The sequence below is a fragment of the Lytechinus variegatus genome, chromosome 5 (assembly GCF_018143015.1).
Source record: "Lytechinus variegatus isolate NC3 chromosome 5, Lvar_3.0, whole genome shotgun sequence".
Classification (NCBI taxonomy): domain Eukaryota; kingdom Metazoa; phylum Echinodermata; class Echinoidea; order Temnopleuroida; family Toxopneustidae; genus Lytechinus; species Lytechinus variegatus.
The window spans coordinates 35,211,123-35,237,308 of NC_054744.1; the positions used below are offsets into that span (position 1 = coordinate 35,211,123).

The 26,186-nt window shown below is 35.7% G+C and overlaps 1 protein-coding gene across 3 annotated transcripts in view; it reads left to right on the plus strand.

Annotated features, from left to right (window-relative positions):
- The window catches only part of LOC121416013 (ADAMTS-like protein 5), a 43,962-nt gene that overhangs the window by 8,761 nt on the left and 9,015 nt on the right, over positions 1 to 26,186 (plus strand). The window contains exons 1-5 of one of the 3 annotated variants that reach the window (XM_041609442.1): positions 9,101 to 9,251; positions 21,317 to 21,422; positions 22,383 to 22,549; positions 24,434 to 24,509; positions 25,443 to 25,548. In XM_041609442.1, the coding sequence (XP_041465376.1) occupies positions 21,321 to 21,422; positions 22,383 to 22,549; positions 24,434 to 24,509; positions 25,443 to 25,548 (451 nt within the window). In that variant the 5' untranslated portion in view covers positions 9,101 to 9,251; positions 21,317 to 21,320. Of the gene's footprint in view, positions 1 to 9,100; positions 9,252 to 11,108; positions 11,340 to 21,316; positions 21,423 to 22,382; positions 22,550 to 24,433; positions 24,510 to 25,442; positions 25,549 to 26,186 lie in introns of those variants that run through there. The other 2 variants (XM_041609441.1, XM_041609443.1) reach the window with 2 other exon arrangements.

The following is a 26,186-nucleotide window of genomic DNA, read 5'->3' on the forward strand; positions in this document are numbered from 1 at the left end:
AGTTACCCATTCATGATTTCAAATTCAAAATCATGGTTTAGAGAACCAAAGTTGTAGTTCTGGAACATATACTTGAGCAAAATTGTTTGCTATCGTGATTACTGGCGTTAAACTTGACACGTTCACACCCTGGCATCCTCTGGGTAAGAAGACCCATTCCACCATGGTTGATAGAACATCCAGGACAATCTTGGACGAATACATTATCAAAGGTGGATCTGAGGTGGAGTTATGCACAGATTGCAACTATGAGTAAACTGTGTGAAAAATAAGGGGAATACTTTGACAAAGAAGTGACATGTTGGAAAGTCCAAATGTGAAGGTTGAATCGACAAATGGATTTCAGAAAAGAGGATGGAGTGAGAGATCGAGTCTTATATGAGGACAATGTTCGGCAAGGTGGTAATTGGAATGAGCAGTACATCAAAATAATTTACAATCAACACCATATACGGCCTGTCTGACACGTTTTACTCTGTATCATTAACTTATTTCGATTTTTTAATAGCAAGAAACAAATACGAGAACACAAAGATGGCTGATTTAACTCTCACTATACTATCGCACTGCGCACACGCAGCTATAAAAGGTTGCCACATAAATTATTATCATACATACATTACACTACCCATCTTTACAAACTACTTTGAATTAAAAAAAATCGTCGTGTAAATAGTCGTGGTATTATACAGTGCGTATCAAAAAAAAGTTTACACTTTGAAAAAGCCCTGGGAATTAAAAAATATACAGCATGTGGGTAATTTTTTCACATATAATCTTGGGTTTGGGTCTCATCTATCCAATGAAATTAAAAGTTTGGACAGAATGTTACACTTGAGTGAGCACTGTCCATTTTTGTAAAGCTCGCAGAAATCTGTTTGCGCAGAAATGATTGTTTCATGCTGTGTCAAGGGGAAAGGGTGAAATCAAACTTATCCTGCACAACATTTCTCATACTATTCCTTCGCTCTTTTAGTCAATTGAAATAAAACGGATACATTCAAGCATTTAGTAATAATTTTGCCACCCAAATTGAAATTTCAACACTTAGTAAGCACAAACTTTACCCTTTTTGTCCCAGCTGGATCTGAGGACATAACTGAATCTGAACAAAAGTTTATATCAGACATCTCCAGCATTTTTCACCAAAGTTTTATCATTTAAAGTATGTTTACATTTTATTTTTCAATTGGTAATTGTATCTCCACACTTTTCCGAAGCTTGGCAATGATTAAGAAAATGGAAATTGAGCCTAAGCCATTTCATGTAAATCACAGTTCAGTGTTAAGCAAATATCGTCACGATGGCTTCAGTGTGTGGGAAGTGGGGTGGGGCACAATCCACTCTTCGAAGTGTTTTGGGCAAGGAAACAAGTTAAAAAAGGTAAAATATATCTTCAAATCAATGTTACGAGCTAAATTCCACTTTTTCTTCATGATTAAGGTCTACCTTTATTCATATAACTATTCAAAGTTCTGCGCAAATCATTTTTCACTAACTTTTCAAAAGTGAGTGGTGCTCACTCAAGCGGAAATATTTTTCGACAGTTATATCGTCATTTGCTTAAATGGATCTGTACCAATGTTAAAATGTGGAAAAATCTTCAGAATATTACAAATATTTAATTTTACAGGATTTTTTCTAAGTGTAAACTTTTTTTTGATACGCACTGTAGGGTGACGATGATGTCTTCGTGTGTGATGTGTTATCGTTCTATATCATGTATATGTTAAGTGTGCGCGTGTTTGTGTGGAAGAAACGAGGACGCCCACACACATACCTGCAAATGCCGTCTACCGTAGACTTGAAAAATATCTTCAAAAATTCTGACGCCAAATGCCGAGCCGTGTAGGCCTATATTCCACGTGCTAAATATGGACACCTCTTCTGTGGTGTTTTATGGTTTTTTTGCCAGTCTTTTTGCATTAGTTTGCACTACTTATCTTACCGTGGACAGTCCACGGTTCGAAGGTGTCCTCGATTCTAATGTGTTGTTTCAGATTTGGTCCACGTTTGCGGGTGAATACAAACCCACACTTCCCCATACGTAAGCATCTCACACCCACACCCCATACCAATTTTGCTAGCACGGCTTTAATAATTTTCTTTCGAATATCTAAACTAGGAATCGCCCGTGCCGGACATGCCGGAGGAGTAATGTTGGTCAGTAACTGTAGGCCTCCCTCTTGAGGGTATAATTTCCTTGGACTTACAGTTTAGTCTTCCTTTTGGTGTACAAAAAATGCACATTGGGAGAAAGAGTACCCTAAACAAATACATTTCCTACCGTGTATACCGTTCAGTCAGAGTTTACACGGTTTAAGGAAAGTTATACATGCGAACCATGGAAATTCGAAAATAGTGATCGATTCTGATAAAGCAGTATCCAGTACATTAGATGTCAATTACAATGTTGATCATTCCGGTGGGATCGCTAAATTCAAAGTATCCCCACGTGGAAGAATTGATCCCGAGCCATAAACTATCAATTTCTGTATTTCATATGTGCTAATTTCATTATTCTCTGAATTCATCTGTATCTATATGAACATAGATTTGTATCTATGCGTTTGTCTAAAGCGCCATGGACGTCTTGGGGCGGCTTGTGTGCTTTATAAGATATCATTATTTTATTATGGTTATTGAATATTTCCTCACAAATCATCCTTATTCTAATATAAAACATGCATCCAAGCTTTAGATGCAGCTAGGGACCGTGGCTTCTCAGTTATAAAAACTCACCTGCCACCAAAAAATGACTAGAGGACGAGTATTTTCCCCCAAAAGCAGCAAATTGAAAAAAAGTACCTTGCCAAAATGAATAATCGAGCAAGCAAATTAGTCAAAACCATCTTTCAATTCAAGTTTACTACTCTCGACAATGACGCCTCTTTGGCACGTATTCTGAAGTCAAACTTTAACTTAGACCATGGTCTAACTCTGTGCTAAAATTATGGGAAGCCGAACATGTCAAAATGTTTTCACATGGTATGTTCCTTATGTTTCCTTTACTCTTTCCTAATTCCTTCATGGTATAGACAATTATCTTAGTTATCCTTGCCAAACAGTAAACAATGATTTGATAGTCAAAATGAGCTGATTCATTTAAACTCTATATTGTTAGAGATTTATGTCACAATTGGCTATCCATAGTTAAAGCACAAATTTAGACCAGAGTTTAAATTAAACCTGATTACAGAATACGGGCGTATATGATTATGTGACTACTGCAAGATGGTATGGTTTATTTTTAAATGTAAAATTACCCACCCTACCCTCATAATGTGCATTAAATACTTCAGTTTCAGTTTATACCTAAAAAATGTACCTCATCGAATAAACTCAATCCCTTCGCTTCCTTGCTTCTATCTGGTATATCGAAGGTACTACTTTTGCCCCTCTGGGATATGTTCCCTTGTACAGGCAAGCAAGATACAACCTAGAACTGATATCTTATTGCATATACGCAACTTGACGTTGACCCCATTAAATCCGAAGGGTTAATGTTTGTGATTGAGATGCTAAATCAACATGAACCAGCTAGCGATACCTATCCATCAACTCACCGTGACCGAGTTGGAGGCAGAGGAACATTTGGTAAGATCTTCAAGCAGGGTTCGAGTGATAGGAAAGACAAACATTTTCCATGGATTGCATTTGTAATTGGATGATGAGAGAGAAGGCGTAACCCTTTGATAAACGCCCGTCAAGGATTGTGGAGGATTAGAAATTGTGTCGGCAGGGGCGTCCCTGGGCAATGCAGATGAAAGCCATTTCTGGTACCAGTCTGAGAGCTAGGATCCTGCGGAGTCGCTGAGATTCTAGGAGCAGATCTCCCAATTAAGAGTCACATTTCATGTTGCAATTTCATTTTATTCTTCATAATCATAAATTATTTTCAGACAACTTCTGTTATTGCGCATGGTGAAGAGGGGGGGAGGGATTTATCCCAGCGCCAGGGTTTGAATAGGAGCCAAAGGAGTTCTTGGTCCCTTGGTCTCCATTTTTTTTGTTTCCTTGGCAGAAATTGTTGTATACTACTTGTGCCAAGCCACCTTACATCTCATAATATGAATATTTCCATCTTGAATTTCATCTGGAAAGATAAACTTTACCAACATAGAGAAAAAAGACGGTAAGGCCACACTTCGCACGTATCAAGTCTGACTTCCGATCCTTGCTTTAATAGAAAATCAAATTTCAGGTTCATTGACACGGAGGACACCCTACACCACCACACCCATCACATCCATTCTATCCGATGTCGATGTTTGTTCGGTACATGCCCATGCCGTCACAGATGGTTATTTTTGAAACGGCATATGCAGAGCGAAAATTGAAATGGACCCCTCTCCGGATCGTTTTGGGGATGGTTTCCCAATCAGAAGAGCAGACACCGAGTATCATCTCGTGACTTCAAACTTCGTTCGTCTCCAACTGTCCATGTATTGAGTGATCTGGCTAGTACAAGTGCTACAAATAGCGTATTCATGACCTTTACCGCAAAAATTTACAACTCTTTACAGTCCAATACCTGCATAGGATGATCATGACGGTGAAGATAATTGCGAAAAGCACCTTATAATAATTATGACATCTCGTACTCGAGAAATATTATTGATTATTCATACGAGATACAACAAAAAAAAAAGAAATATAGGTTCAAAATCGGTACAAAAGCAGCATCCAAAAAGCGTGCAATCAAACTCAATCCTAACGGGTACCCATTTGACACCTGGGTGGAGAGTGGCAAAATTATGTATTGATGCCTTACGAAATCAAGCACGACCGCGCTGGGATTCGAACACACGACCCTCCGATTACAATACGGGAGTCAGAATCGCTACACCACGACTCTTACATACTTATCATCGGATATCGAACCACGAAAAAAATACAATCGTCATCTTACAACACTACAACATTAGCTTTCCGAGTTCAAAATCAGTGTACCGGGCTGCCTCTTCAATAAAGATTTAGTTTAATGCATTTTATAATAAAACTGTGGAAATGTAAAAATAAACCCGTACAAAGATAGCTGAAAATACTGATTTATGTTTAAACATCTTGGGGTTTTATCAGTGTGATATTTAGATTATCGTTCCTCAGAATGGTGCGAGATGCCAATTACTCTGATTTATGACGCCATAAACATGTCTAATTGATTTTTCCTTTCTTAAAAAGTTTTCATAAATTTACGAACCCAATCTCAGTTGTCATCTAAGAATACATGCATTATCTTCTTTATGAGCGGGACCTTAAAACACATTGCCAAACCATTGATAACACCTTCAAGACCAAACAACGCACACTGCGAATTTATGAAGGCCTACATAAAAGAATAGACGAATAAATATTTTCAAGCATTAAAAGGTAACGGTAAAGGTGAAACATAATAATCTACGTATGGTACTAATATACCATTATTTAGCTTATTGGGTTGGGGTTGTATTATATCGGAGATAATATATATTCATCTCATTTAATACAAGTACAATGTTATAAAACTTCACGAGATGTAATAATTTGCGTGTAATACTAGACTTCTTATATATTAGGCCTCTATGTCTACTAAGTATAGCCTACATGATATGATTTGAACATTATTGTTTAGACATGTATCATAATATGTTAATAGTTTTTGTCGTTCTGCTCTCAAGCGCCTTGAGCATCTAATCAAGATGGAAAATGCGCTGTACACATATATCACGTATTATTCTTATTATCATTATTATTATTATATCAGTTTAATAATTGTGGAGATCGTACTAAAGTAATACTTTCAAGGTTTTCAGTCATCATTCACCCGGCTTTACAGTGTACATACATGGTTTCAAAATCTATTCCCATTTTCACATGCGTTGTGGGCGTTGTGGCGTGCGCCTGTAATCCAAGCTGTGGGGAAGTTACAAATTGATGCAGAGGTTCGAGGTTCGAGCCCTGGTCACGTCTTTCGGATGGTGACGTTAAAGGTCGGTCCCAGACGTAAATAATCATATCTGATTGATACACGTCTGACAAAACTCAAATACACACACACACCTGCATGTAAAAATATTCTGTTTAAAAATAAAACACATCAATCCCTTAACGTCTAAATTCAATGAATTGTCACGTGAAATGAGTATTCTCAAACAATGTTCGTATATAAATTTGGTTGGCGTTTCCTTGCAGACGGTCTAGTGACATATTGTTCGTTGTGGTTCTTTGCTTTTCCGCAGTCTTCTTATTTATAGTTAACTCGCAGATTCTAGAATAGGAAAGAAAATATAGGTGTAAAACATTTCTATATTATGAAGAAATAATATCTATTTTTTTCTACAAAGGCCTAATGCTTTTGCAAATTCCTCCTGTTTGTACCCTGTATATAGGGCGTTGTAGTTTTATTCTTATCATAATTACCATTATTATCATTAACATTGATAATAATAATCATTATTATCATTATTGTTTTTTATCATCATTTTCCATATGACATGGGGTATAAGAGAATTTAAACACACGCATTCAAATATTTATTATATATATAAAAAAGGTTTATTTACTATGATAAAACTGACAATCTATATTTTCTTCGAATCTATATTTGTCATTTTGTCAATATCACACATATGATCATGAGAAAGATCGATTTCAGAGAGATTACTCGTAAGTCATGCCATAATGACTGCATCCATTATTTACATTCTTTTTATTCGTTGGTAGTATTACCAAGGCGACATTACGTCTCGCGATGTGTTTTTGGTTCTTTTAGTTGATCACCGTGAAATATCTTCCAAACTCATTATATTTTTTCATAAGACGGAACTCTGTCAAGCTGGATAGGTAATTCAAAAACTAAATTCAGTAGTTGTATTCCAGGGCAATATTTATTGTGTGATGACATGAGGATTTTACAACCCAGTGGGCAAATGAAACTTATCAGGGTAATGAAATGGAATAGATTATTGTATTGTTATGGATAAATTGGAAAATGTGAAGACAGAAAAAGAGAACTTCTTTGGATTTATGTGTGCCATTTCACACATTCATTGGGTTTAGTGACATAACATGTTTCTTCGTCACACAATCTTGACGGAAGTCAAAGTGTAAGAATGTCTCTGCTTTTCTTGTCTTGTTCACATATTCACACAATTGGTTTTGTTCTGTTTCCCCATCTCACGCTTTTCATGTATATAGATCTATTCATTCATCATGCTCGTATTTGCATTCGTGAAAAGGGTTGTCTCTTTCAAGAGTTTGTTACCCTCATTTTATCACCAATGCCCTCTCTCCATTCTAATTTTCAGATTATAATTATGTAGGCCCACTCGGCCACTCCGCGTACGAGTGGGTACTGTAAGATCATTGTGAATTTGTCAATTTTCTTTCTATCCTCCCTATTCTCTTCTACCCCTCCCTATCTATCTATCTATCTATCTATCTATCTACCTACCTATCTATCTATCTATCTATCTATCTATCTACCTACCTACCTACCTATCTATCTATCTATCTATCTATCTATCTACCTACCTACCTACCTATCTATCTATCTATCTATCTGTCTGTCTGTCTGTCTGTCTGTCTGTCTGTCTGTCTGCCTGTCTGTCTGTCTGTCTATCTATCTATCTATCTATCTATCTATCTTTCTATCTACCTATCTATCTTTCTATATACATACATATCTATCTATCTATATATCTATCTATTTCTATAGATCTATCATCCAATTACTCTATCAATCAATCTGCTGAATTACCGATCGATTTAACTAAAGCATCCCTGGCTATCATCTTTATTCTTCTTAAATCCATTTCGGTTCCAGTTTTTAACACACTTCTGTGTCGATGAATGGTGTTGAGCAAATCAAATAAGCAGGTTCAATTCTTTCCACTTTTCATGGGTTTTGATTTTCAATTCTAAAGAAGTTATTTTCGGGTCCAGTGAATTTGCTACAATGTCGTTAAAGTGTCAGGACAAGTTCACGGTCAGACCACGTCGGATCAACCTGTACCAAACATCAACCAAGAAAAAAAAATGCTGGTGCCAATGTAAATTGCTGCCTTAAATATGAGCAGTTTTCCTGTTGTCCCATCACAAAGAGTGATAAGTTTAATTTGTTGAATTTCAAAACAATTGGAGTGAGAAATGGAAAGCCTTTGTATAGAGAAATACAATTCATTAAATATCAAACATTCGTGGCGCGGATGAATCAATGATGGGAAAAATTATCATCACACTTCGTAGTTGATTTTCCCCTCATGTTGCAAAATATACAGCAGTTGATTTTTGCCCCTCTTGCTGAAAATGTTGATAATTTTTTTTATAATATATTTGTTCAGATAACTGAGAGAAAGCTATAATTTTCTAATGGAATTAATATATAATAACATGAGACATTATAGCTGGCCCATCCTAAGTGTGTGTGTGTGTGCATGGGGGAGGAGGGGAGGGGGGGGGCACCAAGGTTACAACCCTTCCTAATATTACAAGTAGCATATTTCAACCAAATCTTCCTGGTTATTGTGATGCTCATGGACTTCATGTAGAATATCAACCCCAAGACCCCAAAATAAACTCGATGCAAGAATAGTTGGTGATGGATTTGTATTGGGTGTAATGGACAACATTGCGATTTTCCCTTTCCATTTTGAAAATTTGAATTCTATATACTCAAAGTCATCGTTATGTTCACTATATTGCAAACACCCTATAAATACGTTATAATTAATAATCAGATTTCTGATGGCTTTCGAATATACCAGAGGGTAATTCATTTGTCTCGCAATCTACTATGGTCAATCCGCAATAATGAACCTATTTAGTATTATACCAGTTCTTTCTTAACATCAATACACGATACTGTATGATGATAATAGTATCAAAATAATGTATAATATAAATAAATCGTAATAACTAAAAGTACAACGTGAAATTAAACTTTCAAGTGACTACATGAAGAGGGGGTTTGATGATTGTGTTGTATGGTCTGTGTCTAGTCTGGTTTTCATTGATTTGTAGCCCGAAGGAGTACTCCATTTTTTTGTTATGAACATGGATGAATATATGACTGATCAATACTCGTGAGACCGCAGTGAATTTCTAAAAATCGATTTTGTTTTCAAGTGCACACCCCTCCTTGTACATGTACAGTATGAAGGGGAGGGAGTTTACATTGCTCCGTTCAACCAATTAAGCTGCGAATGAGAGGTCTGTCTCTGTGACTTTCAGGTGAATTCTGGGTTCGAGGCCTAGCTCGTGTTATCACCGTGAGTAATGACTACTTGATTGAAATTTCGTACGTTACATCATTTTGTTCACAAAGACATTACATTTTTCTTCTGGTATCTCATTAATTCTTTACCTACGTGTATGTGTCAATACAGGCCTATCTGTGGAAATCGAGGCTGCCTATATCAAATCAGCATACGGTACGATTTCTCGAGAAATTTATAAGGGATGTGGGTAAAATGACCCTCTCTCATGTAGAAGGACAAATCGTCCCGGATCATTGCCCATGCATACCAGTACTCACAGATAGTTTATGCGATCTATTGGTCCTCAATTGATAAAGACATCATCGAAGTTAAATCTAGAAGAAAACGAATCAATAGTAGAATATCATGCATTCAGATATAATTTTCATATCCATTAAGTGAAATCGTAGAAAAGTTACATAATGAGGTTTCAGCGGGACGCTCGTCGCCAGTTACAAACCGTTCAAAAATTTATGTGCGAGGTCATACTGACAATTATTTTTTGTATACAAAAATCGGGAACTTTATGCATACATTTATCGAGTTCCTTAGACGAATTCTTTCTAAAAGCATAAAAGGACATGATGCTAATTATATAAGATGGTCCTGTTATCCAATAACGAAGTTGTACTGTAAGGGACAAAGAGTTAATTTCACCGCCAGTGGCTAGCGTACTATAACAGCAGAAAGGCAATAAAGATGAATTTATTTCTGCCAAACCCCTTTTAAAAAGACACGGTGTGTTCGCTGGTTTCCTTTTATCAGCGGCACATTCGAGCTTTTTACGGATTCCACCGAGCTAGAATCATTCTTTTCATCGTTTTATCCACGATTCTCTCTCTCTTTTTGTTCAGAAAAGAGAGAAAGTGGATGTTCTGAGTTTGAAGAATGAACCGAGTTGAAGAATGAACCGAGGAAGGATTACAAGATGCTAACAATATCGGACAATAATAACGACACAAGGAACTATTGTTGTTGGGTAGTTTACTCACATGGATTCTAGTCCGACCTATCAGTTCCTGGTCCCGGGTCCTGGTCTAAGATCAATAATTCCAATACCATTTTACTTAATGATCAAATTTGTATACTTCTTATAAACGCCACTTGTTCCCAAACCAGCTGTGATATGGCTTTTTTTAATAGCATCTTATACATCTAACAGGAACCACTGAGAACACCCGGTTAAGTCAATGTTCATTTCCCTTTCTTTAACTGTTAAAATCAAGTCATTGTTGCCTTAGTTTGAATGATCAACAAGATTGGCTACTTAAGAAAAATAAATCAGATGTAAAATCAGCTGTAAAAGAAAAATGGGTAAATCATTATGATCATTATATTTCGAAAAAAAATACACCCGGCTAAATCAAATGATGAGTTACAACAATTTTGGTAAAGTGTAATAAAATAATAAAAAGAGGGGTCGTGTATAGTTACTCTATCATTGAACTCACTTGCAAAATGAATACAAGGTACACCAAAAACACAAACCTACACACCGGTTGTATAATTTCTATTTTCTTTGGTATGATGTTTAAAGCGATCAAAACGGTAATACTGCCAAGGTTTAACAAAGCAGAAACATTTTATCATTATCCTATCGCGGTTTGTATTACCTTTATCAGAGTACGAATGTAAACAAAGGCAATTTTAGGTAATATAATGTACAGTGTAATAGATACTTACTCTACCTCAGAAGGGGTAGGTTTTAGCAATTTAAACTTTGTGGGACGATTTTTAATACCCCTTCCAATATTCTACTTGACGCTCAAAAGACGCACCGAAGTGGTATCCGTGGGTGCGTTCAGCTATTGTTGCGTGGCTAGTAGCGCGACGAACGCAGTCACAGTTCTCACTTCAGTGTAATAAGTTCGGAAGTAGGTCCCAGTCTCGGGTCACACTTGGATGCCGAGTGTTCCATTCAGCTACTGTATCAGTATCACTCTATCCAGGGCACTGTTCCATTCTCTATCGGCACTATGTCAAGATAACTCCTTTGCAATTAACCCTTTGTGATCAGAGCTGGGAGTTAACTCGAGGAGGTCAATACCATATATATACTCTAAGAGCTTGGATGATGATTTTGGAATTAACAAATTAAAGGTAATGAGTTCTTACTCGACTTTACTATTTTCTGAGGCATATTATAGACTCTCTATCTATTCATTGCATCACAGGGCTACTGTCATTCGAATCATCAGAAAGGTTTCACAGTTGAAAGACAGATGAAGAAATAAAAAATGATGTCTTGCTATTGCATTTTCTTAAAGTGTTTCCTCTTTCTATATCAAGTCGAACTGCTTTGTCCTGGGTCTTACTTAGTTGTTTGGTAAAAGTCTGACAGTATTCAGACCTTTTCTATATGCCTTCTCATTTATCACATCACGAATTGCAGCTTGACCCATGTCTTTGAAAATATCTTAAAATTTTGTCATTAGCCACTTGGTTACGAAAAAGATGGAGATTAACGATTACAGGGATTCAGTGGGTGGTGGGGGATCTATTCTAGTATCATCACCAAGAAGCCCATATTAATTTAAATCATTATGGTCTTGTCGAACAATAGTAACGGATATTGAAACTCAGGCACATGATTGATAGAATGGTTACCATGGTAACTGAAATGACATTTTCCGTTCACCCTATTACCTGATTTTCTTTCTAAGTTATCCGAAAAAAAATATACGGTAGGTAGGTTGAAGGTATAACGAGTTACCTCCAGACTAAAGGATCAATTACGGTAGTTGATTTTTAAGACCAACTGCCCTTCAATGAGGACAATCACACTGCTGTAGAACCATGAAGGACAGATTTATGAGTTTTTAATTAAAAAGGAGAAATTCATAACTGATCTGTAATATTGCTCTACCACTTTGAAAATCGTTAGTATCTTAAATGGAAAGCCGTGTTCCCCCTATTTTCCCAAATTAGCATATTTTGATTATGTTGTTCGGGTGAAATAAAGTTCTCTTATTCATGATAACAGTTTTAGAGAGTCAGTCATGGGGTGTCATTCTAGTGGGTATATTGATTATTATAAGACTATATTAGGTGTAGGGAATCAGATGGTAATTAAAGGTCAAGTCCACCTCAGGAAAATGTTGATTTGAATCAATAGAGAAAAATCAGACAAGCATGATGCTGAAAAAATCATCAAAATCGGATGTAAATATGAAAGTTAGAACATTTTAAACTTTCGCTTATTTTACACAAAATAGTTTCTTATAATTATGTAGTGAGTGTGATTGAGTGAGTAATGTCATCATCAATTTCCTCATGTGCATACCGACCGGGATGCATATAACAGTTTTGTTAAATTAAGCGAAACTGTAAAATGTCATAACTTTCTCATTTTACATCCGATTTTTAAAAAAAAAGTTCAATGTTATGCTTGTTGGATTTTTCTCTTTTTGTTCAAATCAACTTTTTGTTAGGGTGGACTTGTCCTTTAAGAATTTGTGGCATAGGTGCTCTATATAGCTGTAAACTATCCCCTATTGTTTCACTCGTCTATTACAGAAACAGTCTGTTTCCGATTGTTTTGTCAGTTCTTTTCTGCAATTGTTTCCGGATCTGCTGCTCCTTTTCGTCTTTTGCAGAGTTTAAAAAATCTGCATGATCTTGAAAAAATAGAAATAAATTACCATTACAAGTTCAACTGTTTAAGCTGAGTAATTTAATTTATCGAATATTCAAGGTGATCTCTTCGTAACCGTTTAACCATTTAGAGTTAAAACGCAGTTTCTGATCAGTAATAAAGGAGGTTCATTCCAGTGCAAAGTACTTCTTGGACTGCCTGAAGCTTTCTGAATCATTTTCAACAGGTTTATTGAAGCGGTGGGTGTTGAAAGAAGATGTAACACTTAATGCTTACGGCCCTCGAAGTGTGCAAACATCCAAATCTTTCAATTGGGTTTTCTTTCCTCTCTGTTCGAGAATCAAAGTAAGGATATTGATGCAGAGTTCACAGAGTGCGATCATTTGTTGTTTGGCATATTTCATATTTGATTTTTTTTAATAAATGCGATTATGGGAGTAACTAGATGTTGATCGATGGGTCTCAGGTTGGTCTAGGCCGATAAGGAAATATTGCATTATATTTTTAAAAATGGCATCTGTCGCTTGGATTTTCAGAATAAAGATAGAGCAATCACTCATCCAGTATGTTGACCCGAGACTCTTGGAATATTTTTCTGCTCGTGCTAATGTCAAAATACGATCTCAAGAAGGAACCAAATAGATTCATATAAGAAAGACTCTATCTGAAGGACCTTCTTCATTTTTGTATTATTGATAATATTTAACCGCCTTTTGACTCTGACAAATCGCCCGTGAAATATAACCTAGTCATTTATTTTTACTATACATTAAACGGACCTTGAACCTACGAAATATGTGTTCAATAAAATATTACAGCGGGGCTCTGCATGATTGTGACGAGCGTAGCAACCGAGCAAAAATTGTTATTTTCGCCCATGAAACTTTCAAAACGGTAGATACTACTCCAGTGAAAGGAGATATTATGAGCTAGCGTAGTGACGAAGCGAATTTGCTATTTTCAGAATTAAAAATATTATGAAGCACTTCGCAATCCATACATTTTACATTAACTGTGTTTGACAGCAATTACCCCATGTGTTTTCTAGATACTGTGTCAAAGTCATTGCTTTTGCTCGTAATTTGCGGAATTTCAGTCAGATTTTGAAATATAAAATGAATAGGCATTCCGTTAAAAGCACACCTTTAATGCAGCCGTGCTCCTTTGTAAACGTATTTAAAAGCTAAGATTTTTTTGTTGTGTGGTCCTGATTGGTGTTTTATAAAGCTGTTCAGAAGTTACGAACGACTTTACAAGCGATTGGTGATTCTTAAACTATAGATCATTACCAATAGAAATATGGTGTGTATTATTTACCACAAGAAAGGATCATCAGTCGTCCTTGAACATGTTGAAGTAGCTCGGAACTTTGTTACGAACAGCTTCATAAAACACCAATGATGACTTAGGATTCTAGTAACCTTGCTATTATTTATTGTAACTTCCATGGAAACATGGCTCAACCGCCAATCAAAATAATGGTTCCTATACGGTAGTTACAATAACTGCAAAGTTATTTCTAAGTCATTGTGAAACGAGCCCCTGGACAGGAAGAATTCTCGTATTAATCTGATTTGGCTAATGAATTTCAGAAACCTGCTAAATTTCATACTTGAAGGACGTATTTTATATCGAATAATTCAATACGGTCGAAATTATTCACCCCACAACTTCCTACCTACGAAAGAAACGGACATGGAACAGTTCCATGATGGGGTTCAATTTAGCATCTCATGATTTTAAAAAAAATGTTTCATAAAGGGCTGCAATACAGTAATTCTGACATTTAGGTAATTATATACCATAATAACAACGAATCAAAATAAATATTCCAACGGATGTAAAGTTATCACAATTGAAAGTCTTTATGAAAGTGAGAGGGAGCATTCTCGAATTATTCTGATGGGGCTAATGAATATCAGATATCCGTTAAATTTTATCAAATAACTTACTTATGATTCATCTGACAACTTCATAATCATTCAGTTATTTAAAGAAACGGACACGGAACAGTTCCATGGGGTCCAATTCAGCATCTTGTAATTTTAAAAACATTCCATAAAGGGCTTAAAATTATAATCACTCTGCCATTAGGTCAGCTACCATAATAACAGCCAATCAAAATAAAGGTTTCCACGGATGCATAGTTTCCGCAACCGTATTTATTACGAAACGGACCATGAGCAAGATGCATTCCCTAATTCATCTGGGGCTAATATATTTCATTATATCTGTTAAATTTCATCAAGCTTACTTGGAGGGCGTGAGTACATCGAATGATTCATTTCGGTCGAAATCCTACAACTTCCTCATTATTCATTTATTGAAAGAGACAGACATTGAAAAATGCCATGGGGTCCAATTCGACATCTTGTAATTTTTAGAACTTTTCATACAGGGCCTAAAATTATAGTCACTCTGTTATTATGGCAATCACCATAATAAACATGATAAAAGCCAATCAAAATAAAAGTTTCCACGGAAGCAAGTAACCGCAATATTGTAAGTCTTTGTAAAACAGGCCCTGAATAGGAAGAATTCTTAAATTCATCTGGGGCTAATATATTTCAAATATCTGCTAAATTTCATCAAATTACCCCATTTGAAGGACATTAGTGTATGGAATAATTCATTTCGCTCAAAATAATTCATCTAACAACTTCCTCATTGAAAGAGACGGACACAATCAACGGGGTCTGATTTGGCATCTTGCATTATTTTTTTTAACGTGTCATGCACATCGTCAATTCAGACATTAGAGTGACTTTTGGGGGAGTCGAGGAACGCACCACGTGGGATTGTGAAGGCTGATATGGTTTGAACATGGACCTATTACAAATGAATAAATCATGAGATTTTTTCCTCACCACATACTCCATGTCACTCCGCGGCGTGGTGAATGATTGATGCTTTTGATAATCATAGAAATTACGATTGTTTAAATGACTTCGAAGACACATTGAATTACCACTAATTCATGTCGGATATTTCTACTTTCGCGGGTAATAAGTAAATATACTTAGATTGAGAGCGTGCGAGATGTACTGGATGTAGCCATTTCCCCCCTAATCATGCATGTGCCATTTGAAGTGAAAATATTTCTAATTTTTCTTGTTCCAAAAGAAAACATATATCTGTCTGGCGCTAAAATTAATATTTTTTCACTTCAGAAAATAGATATAAATGTATAAGGATCGTTGCTATATTTTCACATAAAGTTTCTTAATGTATCAAGATAAAATCTTGAAATATTGAGAACTATAAAAATCAAGATAATTCGTGTCAGGGTCTTTGTTCTACTGTTGAGTATCCATTGCTTTTCTTGCTCCATGAAGACATATACAATTTCTCTGAGAATTGGTCAGGCTAATATTGATATCTGAAGAACCGAATTGATTGTGAATAAACACCCGATGGTGCAGTTATAAAAAAAATATTTTCCTATACTGTTATGAATGTGTTGTTTATTTTAAAAGACCATTCCCATTTTCGTAAAGGATTAGCATGATTAGCACCAAAGTAATATATGATTTCTTTCTGCAACGGATTAGAATACATAGAAATCAAAGAAACAATGGTAGAAAAAGATTGAAAAAAAGATTAACCTGGAGATTACTAATCAATAGCATTTTCTTTGTTGGCAGGTTGCAATTACATTACTTTTCTTGCTTCATGAAGTCATATAAATTGATAAATTCTTTGAGAATTTGTCAGATTGTATTATTGGAGTGCGATGAAATGATAAATCACCTTGTGTACACCTTGTGTACTTATTCTTTATTTTGTTGAATGTTTATCGAATCGGTTCTGGTGTTTGAGTAACTTGTGACAACTTTTATTATCCAATGAATGATTTATTAGTTTTATTTTACAAATTTCTACAAACATTAAAGTACAAGGATGTAGAGAGATTTAATAAAGTCTTATCCGTGTCAGGGTTTTTCGTTTGATTGTCGAGTGGCTGTTGCCGTCAATTTACTTTCTTGACGAAGGCATTAAATATATTGATAGATTCGTGATCAGTCCCGTGATAATGAATTGAATTTGATTCTAACAATTTTTTTTAAAAAATATTATTTTCATTTCTTTCAGATAGGAAACCTATCAGTTTCTACTTACATAAAAGGTACTTAAATAGCGCTTTACCAAAAATATGATCAACGCGCTTTATAATAAATAACTACTATACTAATAATGAAATTACATTTTACATGGTCGATAGCCCGATTGATGGAATGAATTGTCTCGAAATTGTTAACTCCTCAAAGTTGCTTGCAATCTCGACGGCTCGGTCCAAAGGCTCCATGACTTTTGACTGTTTATAAAAAAAAAATCATTGTGAAAGAGCTCGAAAATGATTTATGGTATAACACACAACGCAAATCACATTTCAAATCTGATAATCTGATTCACCTTAAACTAAAGGATATTTTTATTTGACTTGAGGGAGATGATCCAAGCGTCCATTATTTTGTATTATTTGTAATCTCTATTTTTCTCCGGGGTTTGGTATGGTTGTTTTTTTATGTTTAACCTTGTACTCAATTATTGTCGTGTATGTTTTTTTCTCGTTGAAGTTTTAGTTGTTTTCATTTTCCCTATTCTGTATTCTGCCTATTAATGATACAGCTCCCTTCCATCTTGTCTTAAACAATATTCCTTCACCACAGCGACAATTATAAGGCATTTGAAGGTCAATATAGGCTGTTATTTCCCGTGATTATTAATAGCAGAAATGATCCATTACTTCAATCGCCTCAGCGAGGTTTTTAAAGTGGAAGGAGGGGGGGGGGGATGGTAAAAGCCCAAAGAAAATGTGAGGAGCAAGGGTGGAAAAAAACATTTTGAGAAACTAAATGAGTGCTCCAAAATGGTATTCTATAAGAAGTAACGAACATCGCACTTAAAAAGCAAACATGGTTCCATAAACATGTTCGGTGTAATTCCGACATGTTTCGGGGATGAAGCAACACTTGCGATTGATAATAATTATAAAGGCCTACTATTGGGGAAAACGATGTTGAAATAATTGTGGAATTATTGATGTTTATCATGTTGATAATAATAATGTTGATCAAAGCATGCAGTAACTACTGCATGCAAGATGCAGATATTTATGTTATTGTTACATTTTCCATTTTCAATTTTGAAGATTACCCTCAGCATGTTCAGTGTATATTTCACAATGCGGACTCTCGTTGTATAATGGGATTTGACTGGGTTTCGAATCCACAACCGTCCCGTTCCAAGGGGAGCTGTACAACCACTGCGTCAGTATTTCCTGTTTGACATGTCTTGATCATCGACAAAACCAATTCACATTGAATATTGTATCGACGGGCTAATTGTTGTGGAGTTATTGTTTCGTTTTACAGAAAAGTAATGACATACCTTGGATGAGCATACAATTAAGTACTCGGTATTTATTTCACTTGTATCACGCTCTTTACTTTCCAAGTCACACGGGATTATGTACAAGATATCGCAAACTGCACAAACATTGTGTAGTGATTATCTTATCAAGTAAACATCGTTCGTCTCGCCATCATCAATGGACCATCATTTGGTCTGTGAGCAGGATGGCGCCGATCTTAAACCATGGTCTGATAAACCAAACACAATGTAAACACCAATAAAGTTGACAACAATTCAACACTGTTCAAGACATGTTACAATTTATTAGGTAAATGCTTGTCTGTTACAACCAACAATTATTTCGACATTACTTTTATAATTAGAAAGTCTTTATGGCATAATTCCCTAATCCATCCAGACTCGAAGGCCGGGTAGAAATCACACGTGGACGATTTATTTTGGAAGAAGAATAATAACGTGTGTGACACGGATGAGCAAAGAAAGAAACCCGCCAAGGAAAATATCGAAGATGAAGAATAAATGCGATTACGAACGAAAATTAGTAACAACTTGATTTAATCTGTCTAATCCCAGTAATTGGTGGTATGTTTGAGGTTTATGTTTGGAGTAAATAAAAGAATTAAGATGGGTGGACACTCTTCATGGACATGATACCTCTCAAGTATTCTGAAAAAAAAACACGGTATGTGTCAAAAGCAAACATCTAACTGGAATGACAAACGTTATCATGGAAGAATTTGACAAGCTCTGTCCATGCTCTGAGTGAAAAGAGCCAGGACAAATTTCGTAGATATATTTGATGATCCGCTGTTTACATCATTCGGGAGCATGCCTTTCAGCGATGATAAGTCCAAACCCAGCCAAATACACTTTTATCTCCAAAGTTTACTATTATTTTGAAAAAAAGTGGCATATAAAATGTATTTTTAGGGTACAAACAAGGAGTTACCAGCACTCTTTGGTACAAACAAACTTTTTTGATGTCGACGATGAAATTGATGGTGATTAGAGCGATCTTTAATGGTGAAGTCGGTGGAGATGACGACATAATTATCTTACGAAATAAAGACTCACCCCTGTGATAGTAAAAAACAAGAATTCTGTCATAAATTAGTCTATCAATAATTATCATACTTAACGCTTTTTACTGTTTATTGACCTGTCTTTTCGAGAGCTTGTGTGATGTCGAAATTTGTTCGCTTGAAAGCCGATGGGGATACAAAAAATATAGCCTTTTCTCGATTATGACCAAGGCCTGTGCCCAGGGTGGGGTGAAACTGTTCCTACGGTTTTTTGTAAATAGGAGGCTAAAACAACAAAAGGGAGGAAGAAAACTCTGGATTGTGACACTCTATAATCAAAATTAAGAAGGAAAAAAAAACATGACTAGGTTGTCTTCCCCTCCCCCGATCAAAATATCCTGGGGCTGTCACAGTCCTAAATACTGTTTTTTTTTGGGGGGTAGAATATATTGAATTGAGGTGTTGTGGCTCAGTGGAGTCTTCGAACTATGAACCACGAGGTCTGGGGTTCGAATCCCACCGCAGCACGCGCGTCCTTTGGCAAGTATTTTTTCCACATTTGCCACACTCTATCCAGGTGTATAGTAAGTGGGTACCATATTTAGAAATAAATTCCTGGTACGCTTGAGCGGATTAGCCCAGTTAATCCGGGTAATGATAACTCTTATGTAGCAGTGTCTGAAATGGGTACCCTTGCGTTAATTTTAGTTTCGAATATTTTTATTCCAGTGATGTGAGTACATAGTTTATACGCACTTCATTACATACGTTGATTTTCAGTTCTTTGAAAAAGCAATGGCACTATATATGCGTCAAATAAGCAACGAGTCATGCGAGTGGGGGTAATGAGAGAACCGGGATGAAAGATAGAAAAACGGACTCGGTGTCGTTAAACAAACATGACAAAGTTGAGATTTTGAGTTTTCATTAGATAAATAGGTTTCCCTTCTCTCTCTCTCTCTCTCCCTCCCCCCTCTCTCTCTACCATTCTCTTCCGCTGTCTTTCTCACATTCTCTCTATCCAAGTATAAAGTTTGTCTGTTTCTCGATGTGTATTGATCTGTCGCTACCACCCTTCTTTCATGAAATATTCTAATCTACTCACATTCGTATTTCTAACATTCAGAAGACATGTTACATAATTCAATTGTTATCTTATTATTGGTTTGCAATGGGTCGAATAGAGTGCACAATTTTCGCCATGGGGCCTTGGATATCAGATCAACAACAATTATGATATACAAGAATAATCCCCATTGAGGGTAAGCGTAGCAAATTAAACACTATAGCTATAATTATGTTGTAACGTCGTAAAAAAAGTTACATATAAATTAAGATTTTTAAAGCCGATTACGAACATCAGTTGTTTGATTTTAATAGAATTTACCTTCAAGATTGTAATAATCACAGTAATTATGAGATCATCTGTTAATCCGATTTTAGTTTTTATTTTGGCCGATATGACCTCATTCTTCCTATCTCTTCTCATCCCTCCCATTTATTCAGTTTTCAATAAGCATTTATTCAATTTTCAAAAAAGCATTTATTACTATTTTTCCCGTCGATTCATTTTCTCCTCCTCGGAACTATATTTTGTTTATCATGTTCCATTTTTTTCGTTGTCCGATTTCCCTTAATTCTTTTTTTTTATTCCTCAATTTCTTTCCCTCCTTTTTCAGTTGTCTTCTTTTTACCAAATGTTTTATTAGCAAGAATCATTTTTAGTAAAAAAAAAAAAGTATAACCATCTTATTGCTCAGTTATCTTGGGCAATGGATCCCATAAATGGGGGGTATAAAAGAATATCTGATTGGATATAAGAATATAACAGATCAACCCCTCCCTCTCCCTCTGTATTCATCCCAAGTCACATTACGTTTACCTTATGTTCAGGAAATAGGAAATTTAGCCAGTATAACCCTCTAATCCCCAATCCTGAACAAACTGACATTTGTTCTAAAATTGACGTGTTGTATGTGGCAATGACTTAATCGCCATAAAATATTCCTGTCTATATTTCTTTAGCCCAATCATTTATTATTAAAACGGATATTTTGTTTTATTTCTTATCTTCATATTTTCAGGGACATGATGGTTGGGATTTGTTACACCAGAGCCTGTTTCATTCCCGCTATTATCTGTCTTCTTTGGAGTGGTTCCGTTAACAGTGAAGATGCTAAGCATCGTCAGGTAAGTACTTTCTACATCAGCTTTTATTGGCGCGTTTGTCATTATGCATAAAATTCAAGCAATGTGATTTGTATAAAAGATTTGAAACATTAACTAGAATTATCGGAATGTGTATCTGGTTTAGTTTTAGTTACCGTGGTTACGTGGGGCTGTTATATAAAGTACATGGTTGACATCCAAACAGTTAGCTCTCAATATAAGCGTTGAGATGGAAAGTATTCCAATTAAATTCGTGTTCTAATTCATATTCGAGAAGGCAAAAAGTCAAGTCCATACTTCAACAAAATTGATTTGAATAAAATGGTACAAGGTGAGATAAGAATTATATTGAATGAAAATATCATCAAAATTGGATTTTAGCACGAGAGATATATTTCAAGTTAAAAACAAAACAAAACACCGATATGCACATCATCGGCGGTAAGCAAAATGGGGTACCAATGACGTCACCCGCTCAATAATTTTTCTGCATTTTTTTGTACATGAACATCAACTATTTAATTTTGACCTCTTAGTATACAAAGTAAAAAAATGGTTTGACGCGTCTGTTTTGTTCAAGTAATCTCACCTTGGTCATGATTTATTGTATTGTTATGCTGGTTGGGATCCTCTTTAGGATCAAATAATGTAGACTAACATTCAGTTAGATTTTACGTAAATATGAAATAAATAGTGTGTAACCTCTTCAGTTCACCCATTTTTCGTACCGACCAGGATTTTTTTTAGCTTATAATTGAACAAAAATGAATGTTTCAAAACTTTTCAGTGCCATTGTTTGATTTTCTCTGTTAGCTAAAAAATCAAGTTGTTGTCGGGTGGACTTGGCCTTTAAACGCATAATTTTATGGGGACTTCTGTAGATAACATTATTTTTTTCAAAGTGTGTTATTGTATTTTTGTTGGAAAGCAAATAAACTTTTCAATCACGATAAACTGATTTTTTTATGATGCTCTCTTCAGGTGGATAAGATTGACGTAAGAAGTGCATCGAGATCGCTTATTGACTGGCGACATCGTGTACGACGGGCATCATTGACCAGCGTGTGGTCATCATGGAGTGGATGGTCAGCGTGTTCGAGAACGTGTGGCGGTGGAGCACAGTTTAAGACCAGACATTGTATGAGTAGGTAAGTTCATTGCAGCATATTGGAACTAGGCCCTAATGACCACAAATTTTGTGGGGGCAAAACATGACGTTATTATTAAAGCAAATTCTCTTATTAAAAAAAAAAAGATTATTTTCTGATATATTGTGACATAATATCCAGAAAATATTATATGTCACACTTTACTTTCTTTCGTTTCGTGTTTTTCATCTTGGTCATGAAACTTATTTTTCATTGTTTTTTATTTATTTATTTATTTATTTATTTATTTATTTGTTTATTCATTTATTTATTTATTCATTTTCATCACAACCAACACCACCACCATCATCATCATCTTCATCATTGTCAACATCATCATCATCATTATCATCATCATCAACATCGTCATTATCATCATCATCAATATCGTCATCATCATCATCATCATCATCATCATCATCATCATCATCATCATCATCATCATCGTCATCATCATCATCATCGTCATCATCATCATCGTTCACATGAACTTCTTTATCGAGTAACGTGATCATGCCCACGTTCTTGTTATTTTTTTTACAACAGGCACACAGCTATTCCACTCATACTGACTGCAACATTTCAGTCATCCATGCAATGTTACTGCTTTCAATTCAATGTATATCAGTTTCATTTTTTCAATTGCTAACGTAATATAGAGCGCCGACAGGTGCATCCTAGAATGTAGAGAGTAAAATTATTTACCTGGGGGACCATATTAAATTCACATTCCAACAAATATTTGCATGATCTCCCTACAGGACATTTTCACATACACGCACAATATCAAGAGCAATCAATCAAACCGGTTAGGTAACATACTTTGTCGGATACCATAGGAGATTCAAGGATTAATGAGTAATACAGACTTAAAATTAATAGGAAGTGATTTCGAATCACTCCCCTATCTGAAGTGAAAACATTTCAAATACTTCCATCAACATGATCAAGGCTATCGTCACTGAAAAGTCTTGGCTTTCCCCCTTCCCCATGTATTCTGCTCTTGTCTGATGGGACAATCATCAACAGGAATCGAAAGTGGGGGTTTATTTAAAGAAATCTTGAGCAAAAATCAGGAAACTTTCAAGCGATTGTATGTTTTATGTCATTCCCTTATGAAAGGAAAAGGAAGGGTACCCCCAAGATCCAAAATAGATTACCTGGGGGCCCATTTCATAAAGGACTTGCAACTGTTCTGACTTTGCAATAATGGCAACTGCCATGGTAACAGGGCTCAGCAGCCAATCAGAATCAATATTTCCATGGTAGTTGCCATAATGGCAAAGGTACAACAGTAATGTTGCAAGTCCTTTATGAAACGGGCCACTGGTTTGGTTTGGTTAGAAACTCTCACCACTTCTCGAGAAGGTGTAATCATGTTCACCGTTATGACTATCTGACTATGAGGTTATTACGCGCCGATTATTTCTTTCGCCAAAGTGCCATCATAGAACAAGCAGATCCTGCACTGGCACTTCCTTGCAAGAAAATTACCAGACAATTATAGAACTAATTATTAATACAAACAGGGATAATTCCCTGCCGTGACGAAGAACTCAAATAAAAAAAAAAGAATTTAACTAATATCCCGATCCATGTATATAAACTGTTATAGGCCCCGTCGCATTGGTCTGTGCAAACAACAAAGTTTTGAGCATGTTCAAAACAGCAAGGCTTGCAGATGTTGCACGGAACGATGTTACAAGATTAAACAATATATTTTTAGTCATCTACTGCATTTTCTTTTTTTAATAGTGGAAAGAAAATGGGTATAACTGTATATTGTCAAAGTCAGCAGCACTGCCTTTCTAGATACTTTCAGATAAGCAAGTTGTGAAGTTTCTGATGTTTGATACAATTCCATCTCTTAATTTTCTTGATCAGGATTCCGATGAGGTATATGACAGGAGCTCTGACCTGCCCAGGAGACAGGAGAAAGTATCGAACGTGTAATATAAAGGTATACTATATCCCATCTATACTTGTCAAACGTGTAATATCAAGGTACTAAACTCTGTCAATACTTCATTCATTATTAGTCTGCCCTTGACTGCGGCTCCAGACCTTGACTGCTAGATATATTGCATTCAGCTTGCAAACATCTGTCACGAATACAACATTCATGCAAGCTTTAATGTGATACCACAAATTGCAGCATCTGGTATCATTATAAAATCAAATTTTAAGTTCAATAATTCAGCATTGAAAATTGTCAACATTGCTCGCTGGGTAATGGAAGGATATAATGTAATTTTCTGCCCTTTCTCTCTCGGGGGGGGGGGGGGGTCGGAACATCCCACAAAAATATATTTTTAAATAGAATCATTGTAAAATTCATCTTCGTCCAAAATGTCCATGAATTTTTTTTTTAATATCCGGACTATTTTACATTCTGCATGCCACAATTATTAATATTGATAAAATATATTTATATTTTGCTAGCTCACAATAGTGTTAGGCCTATACATGTATATCCACAGTCCCTAACAAAATGTTTCATTTAAACAGAGACGAATCTCGGGTAAGGATCAGTATTTACATTTTTATAAAAATAATTTACTGAAGGGATTTGATTATCCTTTGTTTCAAATTCTTAATTTTTTTCTGTCAATTATCGTTATAACTCCAATGGATTGTAATAAGCGACTATATTAATTTAAAAATCAGATTTGAAATCCATATCTTCTAAATTAAAAATGAACTCTTTATTTTTCTTTCAAGAGAAATTTTATCATTAAAACTCGATCACAATTTTTTTTTCAAATTAAAGGATTAAAGAATTTATGAGAATGAATCACCTTCGATATCAAAACTGAGACATTTAAACAGAATGATCAACATTCGGTATTTATTGATTTTTTTTTGTGTGTGTATCAAACCCTCAATTTTCTAGGACTGTCCCCACCATCATCTTGACTACAGATCGGCTCAATGTGCTGTCTTCAACCAACGTGATATTCAAGGGAATATAATCAGAGAATGGCTACCAGTATACAATTGTAAGTGTACAAATTCATACTTTATGAAATATATTATTTCACAGGATAACAAAATACAAAACGTCATGAAATATGTTCTAGACTGATCAATGGCATCATCTCTGGAAAATTTCTAACAATAGTCATAACTTGTATTGGGTGGGGGTGCTATATTCCTATACCTAACAAAAACCCAATGTCATCAGTCTCCTCTGGACCCGCCCATGACCGTGATCCAATTTGGCAGACTGACAAATTTCCATTTGCTGGTTTCAGGAGAGGCGGTAGGGGGGATGTCTGCCTCGAATTTCAAATTTTGTAAAGCATATATAGGAAAAAAAATCGTGAGATGACCGAACGGGTTCGATATGCATTTATACGTCGGTAACTGTCAATGACTGACAACTTGACTATGACGTGTGAAACGATGTCTACTTCTAAGATCTAAGGCCCACCGTTTCTCTATGATGTGCATAATCGGGATTCAAGCCACGAAAGGGTCCATACATCATGTACATGGCCCACACCAGGCCGTCTTACGTACCCTTCAAAACTTCAGTGATCTACAAAACGAGTATACCGACTGCCTGTTAAACACAAAATACATGAGTCGGAGACGAGGAAGAAGAAGACATCCCCGCAAGTTGAAATAAACATTC